At 39.2% G+C, this 14,745-nt stretch overlaps 1 protein-coding gene across 1 annotated transcript; it reads right to left on the bottom strand.

Moving 5' to 3' along the window:
- Nucleotides 1-12,330: 12,330 nt before the first annotated feature.
- Nucleotides 12,331-13,920, bottom strand: LOC112099601 (putative uncharacterized protein DDB_G0290521). The gene has a single exon (XM_024187014.1). It carries the CDS (start codon nucleotides 13,918-13,920, stop codon nucleotides 12,331-12,333), a length of 1,590 nt encoding a protein of 529 aa, XP_024042782.1.
- Between the last annotated feature and the right edge of the window lie 825 nt (nucleotides 13,921-14,745).

The raw sequence follows: 14,745 nt of genomic DNA, 5'->3' as shown, positions 1-14,745 counted from the left end.
CAGAAGTGGTATCATTTATAATTCTAAGTAATATTATTTGATCTCCTAGAAGAAGATTAACCAAACATGGAAGCAACTTCATCTTCAATCTCAACTCCTTCATCATCTTCCTCTCATATTTCTCTTTCCTCTACTCTATCTCTTCCAAAATCATGTTCAAAGCACATAGCCTCCAAAATTGAAAATCTTGTTGAATATTCCTATATCCCCGAGTCTGCCCAAATTAACGAATCTCAGTTCCCCATCATGAGTCCTTATAATCTATACAAACAAAAACTTCTTTCACCAGAAGTATCCGAACCTTAATCTCCACTAAAAGACCATTACCAAAAGAATATATCCAGTCTTCTAGACTTGATTAGTGTGCTTTACAAGCCTCTCAAAGTGAGTAGTATGTCACTTTAGAAATACCCCCAGATCTGGTAGCAAACTGGAAACGAGAGGGGTATACGCATCTTCATCTTGGCGGTGTTAGATTGATTTTGACCCTCTATGGTAGAAAAGGCTTACCTGTTACAGCCAGAATTGTCTTTTTAGACACAAGGTTCAAACAATACTAACATGCGATAATCGGAACCGTCCTAACTACACTCCATGCTGGCAATGTCCTGTTAACCTTTTATCCAAATTTCAACCTCTCTCTTGAGGATCCCAACCTTCCCACAACCCTTAAGGTTCAAATCCATCTCCAAGGAGCAGAACAAACATCAACATAAAAAATTGCAACTCTTCACCACCAAATAGTGTATCGATTACAGAATCATGCACTAGATCTTCCCACACCACACACTACATCCGATGCCTTAATGATCCTTGCCGACATAGACACAATTCCAACCATCATCCAAATTCCCAAACAAATCTAGAAACAAGAATTGCTCCAACTCATGCCTCTTGAATGGCTAACCAATTATGAGCATTTCCACCAAAACTCTGAACTAGTTCAGACAACAGAAGCCACGTTTGAAAGACGACAAAATGGTCAAGTCAAACTATCTTTTCAAACACCGGATGCCAAGCCTGTTTCAGATAGTCCAAGGCTTTCCTACACTGCTATGATAACAACAGTCCAAACTGGTCAAGAAAAGAAACTCCCCATTCATGGTTTCTCATCAGAAGGATATCCAGTATATCCAGATAAAATCAATGGTCACTTCTTATGGCATGTTCCTGAAGCCCATATGTGCAATCCAGATTGTCCTTGCTTGGACGATACGGATGTTGATGATGAACTAGAAGTTATGAGGAGAAAGAAAAAGAAGAAGAAAAAACCTTCTCATCCAAAAACGTCTTGTAACTCTTTTCCTCCACAACCTCCACTAGATCCAAAACCTCTTGTCCACCCAATAAGATCATGCTTGATGTTTTCGAGTCAATCTTATGCAGAATCATTCCCTCCACTTGAAAAACAGACAGACACAAACCAGAGTTATCTCAAAACCTTTTGTCCAATCCCCAGTTATGGCCTCTGGGCAACCTGAAGAGCCAAAACAGTATGAACCTGTTTTAAACTGGCAAACCAAAAATGCCAATGCTCAAAATCAAACTCTTCAACAACTCGGTAAGAAAATTAATCGAGTTGCCAGTCAAGTGTCTTAGACTGAAACTAAAGTTGATTCCATCAGCAATCGTCTTGATCAGATGTACATCCATCTACAAGATCGTATCTCTGAGCTAGACATCGATCTCAGACGAATGATCAACAACCACATCTGGGGTCCAGAGTTTAATAAAAAAGAAGCAGAGATCAGAAAGCTCAAAGCTGAATTGTCAAGAATTGATGCTGAAAAGACTCGACCTTCCCTTTTTACTCAAACATAAACACCACTAGTACCTCATCCGATCTTTGAAACTTATGCACCTTTCTACACACCATCCAGACCTCAACAACCTGTTTACAATCAGTTCTTTGGATTCTCACACCTTCAACCAACTCCTCAACCAAAGCCATCTTCACCTAAAAAATCAAAATCCAAAGTCAAGATCTCATAACCAAAGTCAAAGGCCACTTCATCTTCATCTGTTCCTCCGGTACCACCAGAAGATTCACCAAAAGCCACTCCTGAACCTCCCAAAAAAGACAAAGGCCCAATGGATCAGTATCACCATCATACTGTCCAAAACACATCTTCTGACTCGTCTGAGCCAGAAACAGTCTATGAGTCAAACCCATCAGAGTCCAACCCGTCTTCCTCTTCCTCATCCACAAACTCAGACGGTACCTCAACTGACTCTGAATCCGAATATGCTGACATTACAAGCATATTAATGGCCACCAAAACTGAAGATCCAAGCACTTCAACTGCCACACCTATTGTGGAAGACAGCTCTTCTGATGCTGAAAATAAAGCATCTCCAACAGAACCAGAGCCATCAATGCCTCCACTAGTTCCTGATCACTCAACAAAACCATCTTCAGCATCTTGGTTCACCTTTGATGACATTCCCTGTCACAAATGGTCTGCCAGACTTCAAGAATTTGCTACATGGATTGATCTCCAAGGAATAAAGCAAATGCTCAACCTCAAGCTGTTCTTTATGAATTCATGGCCCGATCAACGAGTTCTTTACGTGATTGGTTAGAAAGCTTGGGAGAATATTGTCAGCTCCAATTCATGCAATCTCCAATTAGCATAGCACTCAATATCATTCATAAACAATTCATCGGTGAAAAAACTGCTTCCACTGATGCAGACAGAAAAGAGTGTCATCAGATGAAATGCTGTTCTCTCAAAAGACATCTTTTGGAATCTCATTACAAAAGGATGAGTATTCTATTTCATAAGCTGAATGGGTTCAATGAGCCATCTCTCAAACATGTCTTCATAGCCTCACTTCCTTCTGAGTTACAACCTGATCTTTAAAGGAAACTCACAGTCACTAATCTTAGCATCGCTGATATCTCTCTGGGAAAGATTTTCCAAATGGCAATGCTATGTCTCGACAAGATCTGTGAGCAAAAAGAATTTTTCAAAGATCTCATGGAAGACAAAAAATCATTTTCTGAAGCCTGTAAAAAACCCTATCTCAGGATAGAGTGCAAAGATGAAAAGAAGTGTATCTATCCAACCAGAAAGAAGAAACATTTCCAGAAACACTTCCATAGAAAATCATCCTCCAAGAAACCTCTCCGATATTTCAAGAAAAAAGATGCTTCCCAGTATAGAGAGAAAAAACATAACCGTTGTTTCATCTACAAGAAACGCGGTCACTTTGCTTGAAACTGTCCTCACAAGTTTGCCAAAGCTGTTCGTCTCACAACATCTTCAACATTCTTCACTGTTATCTGAAAATGAAGATGTTGAATCAAATTTTTCAGAACAGTCAGAACAAGATGATCAGACTGCTTTCATTATCGCAAAATCTTCTGATTCTGATGATATTTCAGTCATTTCTACAGTTCAACCTGTGGTTTCAACCATTCCTAGACCTTCTCTAAAAATGTCAATCATTTCTTCAAAGTTTCATAAACCTGTTCCTGTCGTCGGGTTTATTGACACTGGTGCAGATACCAGTATGATTGATCCTTCTGTCCTTCCCTCTGATTGTTGGGAGAAACACTCGAAACTTTTCCGAGCAGTTAATGGAGAAACTTTTGAAACCACTTTGATTAACCAAAAAAACCCATTGGTATTCAATTCTTTCTGAATTGCATAATTTGGAAAAAGATTGTAGCATCCAAACTTACAGATAAAGATTTACTTATAGGTTTTGGCATTCTTTATTTGGTTAAAAACCTATTCCTCACCATATCTGGAGTTCGCTACAAGCAAATGTTCTTGCCTTATACAGATACATTACGTCTGTATGCACTTTCCGAAACACCATCTCCATACAGTCATATTTCACAGAAGTTCCTAAAGTTTTGTCTAGAAAACCATTCACAGTTCCACCATCCTTCACCTCTTTGGAAAATGGCAAATTCTTCATTCACCTTCCTTTCAAACTCAACGAAGACATAAACCACACAAAAGCATCACACCTGGGTATGTCTCCTTCAAACCTCTTACTTGCTAAGCAAGAATGTTCTCAATTGCTTCAGCAAGGTCTCATAGAGCCTACTGACTCAGATTGGGCTTGTCAAGCCTTCTATGTTGAAAAACGATTTGAATTAGTTCGTGGTAAAAAGAGGTTAGTTATTAATTATCAGTCACTTAATTCTTTCCTTAAGGATGATAAGTTCCCCCTTCCAAAAATTCAAACCCTGTTTGTCCATCTTTAAGGGGCTCGTATCTTCTCTAAGTTTGATCTAAAAGCTGGTTTTTGGTAACTTGGTATTTCACCAGTTGACCATCACAAAAACTGCCTTCTACATCCCTGATGCCCATTATCAGTGGACTGTTATGCCTTTTGGTCTTAAGGTTGCTCCTTCATTATTTCAAAAAGCCATGACGAAAATCTTCAGTCCTATCCTTCATCATGCTCTGGTCTACATTGATGATATCTTATTATTTTCCTCTAATCATGAGAGCCACCAGAAGCTCCTTTTGGATTTCTTTCATATTGTGCAGGAACACGGAATCATGCTTTCTGAAAAGAAAAGCAGCATAGCAAAAGAATCAATTGACTTTCTTGGCATGGTGATTAAAGATGGCCATAATCAACCTGGTCCACACATTGCAACTGAATTATTAAAGTTCCCAAACACACATCTCAACAAAAAGCAAATACAACAATTCCTCAGGATTGTTAATTATGTCTGTGATTTTATCCCTAAGGTTGCAATCCACACAAGCCAGCTGTCCCGCATGCTCAGAAAACAATGCCCTCCATGGGGACCAGTGAAGGACAACATTTGTCCATGAGGTTTCTAAAAACGCAACTTTTGTGCAGTAAAATTAAAACGGATGGCGGAAGCTCTAGAAACCTCGGATAGGCTTCATTCAAAAACGAGAATCAAGAGGAAAGATTGAAGTTTAATTACCTCACTTGTAGTTTCAAAAAAGACTTCGTGAAGTAGGAGAAAATGACTGAAAACAGCAAGCTACGAACACTGTCTAGAAAATAGAGCTCTGCACAAACAGCTTCTGTTTTGCCACGATCTGAGATCCTTAAAGCACCCCAATTGTGATGCCTCTAGTTAGTCCACACTTAGAAATGTTCTAGGAGTTCATAGGATTTGGAATCTCGAAATTTTGTTTAGAAATGAGAGAGATAATGATGAAACATGAATGTTAGTTCATGATGATTCATTCCACCAAATAAAGCCACCATTATCTCCAATAATGGCACCAAACATTATCATGTGCTAGACCCACCCACTTAGCCATTATTTATTGAAAGTGATCTTATCACTTCAATAAATTATTTAATCAAATAAATAAATAGCTAAATTAATTAATTTCATAATTAATTAATTAATCCCATTTTGATCAAATCAAATGGTTAAATGTGGGCTTCTTTTGTGACATGTTCTAATGCTTTCTCTTAATCCATATTAGATCCAATAAAAGCCCAAAATGCTAAACCCAAAATTGGTCTAGAAGTCCATAATCATATATGAACCGGAACATGTCCAAAATGGTCATTTTACGTGCTCGATATTACATAATGTTTAATTGAGGATTTATGAAATTTATTTTGTTCCTTAAACTATTTATGGAACATCTAAATTTCTATCTTAAATCATATTTAAGATATATTTATATATATATATTCATTCTCAATGAATTATAATATAAATATTGATTTTCCTAAAATTAGGAAATTTAACTTCTCATTTTCTAGTAACTCCTTTTTCATTTCTATTTGTTGTGTGACCTTTTAGGTTCTTAGTTATAAGGTAGTAGAACTATTTTAATGATAACTCTTTATTCATTAAATGATGCTAAACTCTTTAGTCATCAATTAGAACTTTTCTAATGACCTTAAGATGCATTGCTAATACGCTTTACCAATATTAATCTTAAGGTTTCTACAAGTCATGAGTGACACCTAGCAGTATATCACAACTATCCAAATAACAAGAATTGTTGGATCTATAGAACCTATTCCATTGTATCTCTATGTCTTGGTCTCTTCATCATCCATGTCCAGAGAAAAGCACGGCTTATGGTTTATTATGTTAAGTAGTTATGCTTTATCTCAAAATAAATCTAAATGAACTTGGCATGAAAATATAATTTGAACTCCAAATATATTTCACCTTGGCCAAGGATTTCTCATGCCAATTCATATTATCTCATAGGGACATCCTTTTTGTATATTACAAAGTGATGAATTCCATATTGGCCATACACTTGTCTTCATACATAGCCAACCATGACAGCTATTGCTAGATCTCTTCCTTGATTAGGAATCAATCATTATGCTTTCACATATCAGAGATGTCTATGTATAAGACATCTGTTATGCCTCAGGTCTAAAGACCATTACTAAACATAGTGTCTATTACAATGTATAATAAGCCATTAACACTCAAAACCATATGGCTTACTATATTTGGTCAAGTTCAGTAAACTCGTTCTCTCAACAAGTACCTATGTGTTTGACTTGACATCTCACGTCAATGATATGAAACTCACCATCCATTTTAGTATCACATACCATAAGGAGTCATAACACATACTAGTGTTTATAGGAATTTATAATGTCCAATCATAAATCCACCACTAGGAACTATTTTAGAAGTATAGTACAAAGGATGCACGTTTCATATTCTCGACAAACTTGGGAATGTGTTCCTTAACTATTTTACTTCTTGGACTATATTCATTAAATTAAATTTATGAATGTTGATAACTTTGCCATTTTATAAATATCAAAATGCTATTCAAATACAATAATTCTCTAAACAAACAAACACCATTCGATTGCCCTTTAGGGCATATTACTAACAACCAGCACAAACAGAAGCTGTCCCACAACTAAAGGTCACCTCCTCCTCTCCGAATTCCCACAACTGGACAACGCATTCTATAGACCGATGCCAGTGATGATTACTGGAGTGCCATCCTTCTTGAAGAGATAAATGGTGTACGTCACTTCTGTGCTCATGCAAGCGGACAATTCAAAGACTCTGAAAAGAATTACCATGTGATCTACAAAGAGATTTTGGCGGCCAAGTATGGAATCAAAAAATTTAAATTTCATCTAATCAGCCATAAATTCCTTATCAACATGGACAACTATTCTTTTCCTCAAATCTTTGACTTCAAAAATAAGTTGCTCCCTGACAAACAGTTGCTCAGCCTAAAAAACTAGTTTGCTAGATATGATTTTACTGTCCAACATATAAAAGGCAAACAGAACCTCATCCCAGACTTCCTTACACGTCCGACTATAAATAAACCCTCACTTATTTCCTCCATCCACACCATCCCAATTATAGCCATGAATCGTCAACTTCCTTTCAAAGCTCTCAACCAAAGAACCTTTCCCATGAACATTCCTTTTAAACTAGTCCTCACACACATCACCACTCCTAAGTTCTCACCAGATCTTCTCTGGACTCTCCTTGAATGGTATTCCCCACTCACGTGGTGGCAAAAACAACTAAAAAATCTGTGTACTTTTCACGGATTAGACAGAATGCTAGAACAAGAAGCTAACCTGTTCACTACAGTCTTCATCATTCATAGACCTTACTTCCAGCACCGAAAAACAAGAGACTTCTAGACACAAGATATGGCTTATGAATGGAAAACTTATCCCCATCTTTATACTCCCATCCATGATACATCTGTTACCACTGTTCTCAAATCATACCTCATGGATGTTCAGCCACCTACCACAAACATCCACCACACCTCTGTTGGACAATCACACACACCTTGGAGATACCATTGAAAGTACGTGACTTGTTATCCGACAGTGCAGACCAGACTAGTGCCTATTCAGGATCACCTCTGGAATTTACGTCGTCGGTTTCCCGTCGATATACTCAAATGGGGAATCAGAAAAACTTTTAAATAATTTTTTTATCTCGGGTTATATAACCCAAAACAGACTTTCTTTTAGTCTAAAACAGGGTACCAAACCAGATAAGAAATCATCATAAGTTTTCTGATGCACAGGATCCTTGCTAGAGGCAAGTGCAGAGCATACTTCCTTAAGTTTCAAAATGAACAAATTTAATTCTTTATTCTTTTTCTTTCTCTAGAGAGCTTCATTTACAGAGAGAGGAGAGAGGTTTAGAGATTCATAGTGATAAAAACACACGAGAGTTTATTTCTTCCAACTTCTATACCTTACAAGCAAGGGGAGAATCCTTTATATAAGAGAATTCTCAGAGAAGATAGGACAGGACCCCTATCTTTTTTCAAAAGCAAAAGTAAAAGATACATCATGACACAACTTTAATTATTACAAAGTGACAAAGTGTGCTTTAATAATTAAAGCATGACTTTGACAAAAGCAAAAGCTTAAAGTAAAAGCAAATTTTAATAATTATACAAGACAAAAGCATAAAGTAAGACATAATGATTACAACAAGACAAACTACTTTATGGAGAACGGAGATTCATGTAGTCGTCTTCTGATGAGCTTTCTGTTTCATAGGGATTATCATAAGGGGTTGGTGGGAAAAAGGTTTTGGAGAGCTTTGGATGCTTATAGTGGAGACCATAGCCTGGTGGATAAGAAGAATGTTTTCGGCATCCTGGTTTGGAGGGTGATGACTGGGACTTAGGACTAGGCATTTGAGTGGCCTTGTCAACTTTGGAGGGTTGAGATGGTTGAGATGATGATCCGGGTTCATGCATGGATGGCTGGGGAAACTATTGAAGATGTTGACTTAAAGGAAGAAATTCTTCCCAGGGGTCTTGTGAGTCTTGGTAAAGAAGTCGGTGTAGTCTGGTTTTTCTTCTTTGATGACGATTCCTGTGGACTTTGGTTTGGATATGGCAGATGGAGTAGGGATCATGATGAGGTCATGTTGTGGACCTAAGGAGGTGTGGAAGATATCTTTGTGGGGCGGAGTTTGGTGGTTTAATTGACAAAGATAATTGTGTAGGTTGGATTGGATTTCATTGTCAATGACAACTGGGTGAGAAGCAGTAAACCATTCATATACCTGGTCTTGAGTCCAAAAGAGATTTGTATCCGGATGTTGGAAGTATGGCCTGTGGATGATAAAAACTGAGGTAAACAGTTGTGCTTCAGAGGCAGGCATACATTCAAGATTGTAAATCTCTGACAGGTGTTGTAGCTTTTTTCTCCACCATGGGATGGGGGAAAACCATTCAAGTAGTGTCTAGGTAAGAGAGGTGGCTTTGTCCGGATTAAGAAGATGTTCCAAAGTGGGAGTGATTGGTAGGACTAACTTGGTGGCATAAAGGACTGTTAGGCACCATATGTACCATAACACATCTTCAGTGGTTTCTCTAGATGGATTAAGGGTTAAACTTGTAAGAAACAGATTTTCTAGGTGGAAGGAGGAAAAAGGAAAGGGTTCTGTGACAAGGTAGGCTTTCATGAAGAAGCGAAAGAGAGCTTTCTTTGCAAATTCTTAGATGGCAAAGACAGAAGAGAAGTTTTTGTTAAAGGGAAAAGTTTTCTTGGTGAGAGCTTCTGGGGGTAGTGATGTAGCCATGAAGATGATTGGAAAGTGGTATGTAGTGGAAAACAGAGTGAGAGGTTTTTCTGGTTTTGAGAGTCTGGATAGCATATCAGGGATGAGGTTCTGGGATCCCTTTATATGGTTGACCGAAAAGTCATATTTGGAAAACCAATCTTTTAATCGGAGTAACATCTTTTCGGGAACAATTTTACCTTTGAAATGGAGAATATTGGGGAAGGCTGAACTGTCCATTCGGATGAGAAAATGGTGTCCAATCAAATGATACTCAAACTTTTTGATGCCATTCTTTACCGCTAAGATTTCTTTGAACACGCTATGGTAATGCTTCTGTGTGTCAGAAAATTGTCCACTAGCGTAGGCGATAAAGTATTCTTTTCCATTGATTTCTTCAAGGAGGATGGCACCCCATGATTCATCACTTGTGTCTGTCTGTAATATGCGCTTTCCATCAGTAATCAACTTTAAAGGAGGCAGATTTTGCACAATTTGCTTAAGAGTAGTGACAGCATTTGTGTGGTCAGCATTCCATTATGGGGGCTTCTTTTTTAATAAAGCTGAGAGGTGGCAAGTGTAGTGGTCCACATGTGGGATGAAGTCTCTGATATAATTGATGATGCCAAGAAACTGTTGAACTTGCTTTTTGGAAAGTTGCTGATCTGGAAAGTGAAGCAACTCTTGGGCAATGTGTTTTCCTGGCTGATAATGGCCATATTTTATGATCATACCAAGGAATTCAATATTGTCGGTAGCAATGGTGCTTTTCTTGGCCAATAACATAATTCCATGACTTTGGACAATATAATAGAATTGAGTTAACAGCTGACGATGTTCATCATGGGATCTTGAAAAAAGCAAAATATCATCAATGTAAATTAATGCATGATGCAGAATAGGCTGAAAGATGTTGACCATGGATTTTTGGAAAATGGATGGGGCAGTTTTGAGGCCAAAGGGTAGGACGGTCCATTGGAAATAGGCATTTGGGATACAAAAAGCAGTTTTGCAACGCTCAGAGGGTTCAATGCCTAATTGCCAGAAACCTGATTTTAAATCAAATTTTGAAAAGATCTGGGCATTTTTGAGAAAAGTAAACATGCTTTGTCGACGGGGCAAGGGAAACTTGTCATCTTGTAAAAACATGTTTAATGGCTGGTAGTCAATAATTAGGCGTTTCTTGCCTCTGACAATTTCAGAATGCTTTTCAACATAAAAGGCTTGGCAAGCCCATTGAGAATGTGTGGGCTCGATTAAACCTTGGGCTAACAATTGGGAACATTCCTGTTGGGCTAGGAGTAATTCAGAAGGACTCATTCCTGGGTGAGTAGCTTTGGTTGGGTTAATGTCTTCATTGAGTTTGAAAGGTAACTTAATGAAGAAAGACTTATTTTTCCACTAAGGGTTATGATGGGTGAACTCAGAATGGGACTCTGGACAGAAACTCAAAAGCTTGTTTGAAATATTCTGGTAGGACTGGGGGGTTTCAAACAGATTGTAGAGTTTCAGAATGTCTGTGAAAGGTTTGAACATGGACTTGACTCGAATTCTAGTGGGAAGGATTTGGAGGTGTTTGATCTGGTGACGGATGTCAAAGCCTAATAAGATATCCTTATTAGGAAGGTTTGAACCAATAACCTTGGTCCAAATGACACAGTTGGGGAAGATTTGAATACCAATGGGTTTTTTGGTAATCAGAGAAGTGGTGAATAATTTGCCATTGACAGCTTTGAAATGTTCTTCATATTCTGTCCAGTATTCTGGTGGAACAATATGTGGGTTTAACATATTTCGTTGGGCACCGGTGTCTATGAGACCAATTGCTGGAACAGGCCTTTGGAATTTTGAGGGCAAGATCTGGAGTTTGATGGATGGTATAGGAACAGTAGTGTCAAGAGACAGTAACTGTTGGTGGAAAATGACTTGGGACTGATCACTGTCGGAGTCATCTGAAGAATTCTGTTGTGCGAACATTGTTTCATCATTGGGCTCATCTTGTTCAGAGAAGTAGAATTCCAGTTCATCCTTGTCTGGAGAATAATCTGTAGTGGCTTGGAGATGCTCAACTAACCGAATAGATTTTTCCCGTTTGTTGGGACAATCTTTGGCATAATGGCCTTTCTTCTTGCAGATGAAGCATCTGCTTGATTTTCTCCATTTAAAATCTCTGGAAGAAGATGACTTCTTTCGGAAGAATCTGTAAGGCTTTCTGGATCTGCGAGGTTTGGATGAATGATATGGATTTTTGAATTTCCTAAAATGCCTTTTCTTCTTAGAACTGCAATCACAATCTTTTTTCTTCTGACATTTGATCTGCAAATAAGGCTTTTTGCAAGCACTCCGGAATGGTTCTTTATCTTTCAACAGTTCTTTGAAAAACTGCTTCTGCTCGCAAAGTTTGTCAAGACAGGTTTTGGCAAGCTCAAAGATTTTGCCGAGAGAGATGTTGTCAAGAACAAGATTGGATGCGGTGAGTTGTCTTTGTATGTCTGGTTGGAGTTCGTCTGGTAGGGAGGCCAAAAAGACATGCTTTAATGTTGGCTCATTGAATCCATTAAGCTTATAGAATAGCAGGGACATTCGCTTGTAATGGAAATCAAGATCCTTAGCATTGAGGGAACATCATTTCATGTTGAGATAGTCTCGGCGTGCAGCTTCAAAGACTGCAAAGGGGTCTCCAAGGAATTGATCATGGAGAACACAAGAGCACTTGAGACTTCTGGTAGATCAACAAACTGTAATTGGCGGTAGCGACCTAAGGAATCAAACTAATCTCTTAGAGCACCCGTAAAACGAGTAGCAAACTCTCTAAGGACTTATTGAGTTGTGGCTCCTGGACGTAGCATCTGAAGGTCAATCCAGGTAGACATTTCATTAAGGCGATCACGCCATTTATGAGATGGAAGATCATCAAATGTGAACCATAAGCCATTGGAAGATTTTTGACTGGGTGGACTGGTTTGGGCTTGAGCTGGAGGAGGTTGGTTTGTGACAGAAAATTCAGGCATCTCTTGGTCAATGTCTGAGGGAATATCAACATATGGTTCGGTATGAGAAGTTTGGCCTTGAGGAGGTTGATCAGGTTGGGCCATCAAGATTCTGGTGATATCAGCATAGGACTTTTCAGAATCACTAGTGGATACTGAAGATTCTGTGTCAGTCTCAGTATGGCTATCAGAAACAGCTAGATTTGAATCAAAAGTTTGGTCATCTGTAGTAGAGGAGTGGTCAACTGTATGGGCACTAAACTGGTGCATTGGTTCTTTATCCTTGGATTGAGGAGGAGGTTGGGATAAAAAAGGTGATGGAGGTACTGGTGGGGGTGCTGGCGTCGGTGTATAACCAGGGGATTGTTGGCCAGGGATCGAAATGGAGGACGAATGTAATATGACGGGTCGTGGTTGGGGTTTAGGCTTTGATTTAGGTTTCGGTGGTGGTGGCAATGGATTATCCCGAAAAAGAGTATGAGTCATACCAAATGACTTGGAAGGATCATATTGTCTGATGGGGGAAAGCATAGAGGCAAAAGGATGATAAGTTGGACCTATGGAAGGGATATGAGGGGATGTGGTAAAAAGGGTAGGTCTTTGTTTTTCAGATTCAATCTGAGCAAGCTCAGCTTGTAAGCGTCTGATCTCCCTTTCTTTTTGGACAAATTCTGGGCCATAGTAGTGCTGGGCAAGCATAGTTCGTAACTCAGAATCGAGTTGAGCAATTCTAGACTGGAGATTGTGGTGGATCTGCTGCATCTGTGCAGCGATGGAGTTAACTTTTGTCTCAATCTGTTCAGTTCGTAAACTGATTTTTTCAACTTTGGAATTGATATTCAATAAAGTATCATTCTGAGCTCTAGCATTTTGAGTTTGCCAGTTGAGAACTGATTCAAAAGATTTGGGAGGTTCTAGGTGGCCGGATGAGGTAATTGGTGAAGGGACAAAGGGTTTGGACACAACATTTTGTTGGGAGTCGGTATGGGTTTCTAAAGGAGGAAAAGAGGAAGAATAGTCTGAAGAAGTGGACGAAAACATTATACAAGTCAATGGTGGTGTTGGAAGTGGGATTGGTGATCGAGTCTCAGATTTGCAATGCTTTGCAATCCATTTGAGTTCCTTTTTGTAAATGGGTAATGGAGATGGTGGAGGTGGAGGATCTTGTGGTGGTTTGGGGTCATAGTGGTGGCATGAGACTGGAGATTTTTTCCTTTTGGGTTTCTTTTTCCTTGTGGTGGCATAATCATTATCCTCTTCCCAATCATCCCAGCAGGGACAATTTGGGTCACACATGCCGAAGCCAGGGGCATCCCATAGGAAATGGCCATTTTGCTTGGCTGGATAAACTGGGTAACCTGCAGAATTGAACCCTGTAATAGGCAGATCTTCCTGGGCTGTCTGAACAGCCGTGATCATTGAAGAATAGGTAAAGGAACCCTGTAATAGGCAGATCTTCCTGGGCTGTCTGAACAGCCGTGATCATTGAAGAATAGGTAAAGGAGAGCCGAGGAGGCTCTTGTGGAGCATTGGGAGGTGGTTTAAAGGTCATTCGGACTGTTCCATCATGGCGTCTTTCAAACATACTTTCAGATGTCTGAATTGTAGCTGTATTGTTATGGAACTGTTCATAGTTGGAGATCCATTCAAGAGGCATAAGCTTGATGAGCTCATGACGGGGAATTTGTCTTGGGATTTGGATTATGGTTGGGATCTGGTCAGATTCGGCTAGTACCATGAGGGTATCAGAATGGTGTTCTGGAATGGGCAGATCTAAGGCATGATTTTGAAGCCTATAGACCAATTGGTGGTGTAAGGTGGCACTTTTGGTAGAAGAAATTTGTTCAACACCTTGGATTTGTACTTGGACTTTCAAGGTTGTGGGCAAATTGGGGTCTTGGAGAGAAAGGCTAAAGTTTGGATAAGAGGTGAGTAAAACACTACCGGCATGAAGAGTTGTGAGGACAGTGCTAATAACAGCATCTTGGTACTGTTTAAACCGGGTATCAAACATGGCAAGGCGAGCTGTAACCGGTAATCCTTTTCTTCCATGAAGAGTAAGGATTAATCTGATGCCTCTAAGATGAAGATGAGTATAACCGTCTCGTTTCCAGTTGGAGAGCAACTCGGAGGGAATCTCTAGAGTGACATATTGCTCAGCAGAGGTGGCCTGAAGAGCACACTGATCCGGGACTGGATATATTCTTTAGGGTGAGGGCGTCTGGTAGAGATGAGGGTACAGAT

This window comes from Citrus clementina, unplaced genomic scaffold, assembly GCF_000493195.1.
Source record: "Citrus clementina cultivar Clemenules unplaced genomic scaffold, Citrus_clementina_v1.0 scaffold_3, whole genome shotgun sequence".
Lineage (NCBI taxonomy): Eukaryota > Viridiplantae > Streptophyta > Magnoliopsida > Sapindales > Rutaceae > Citrus > Citrus x clementina.
The sequence above is the reverse complement of the archived record's forward strand: the minus strand, read 5'-3'. Positions and strand labels throughout refer to the sequence as shown.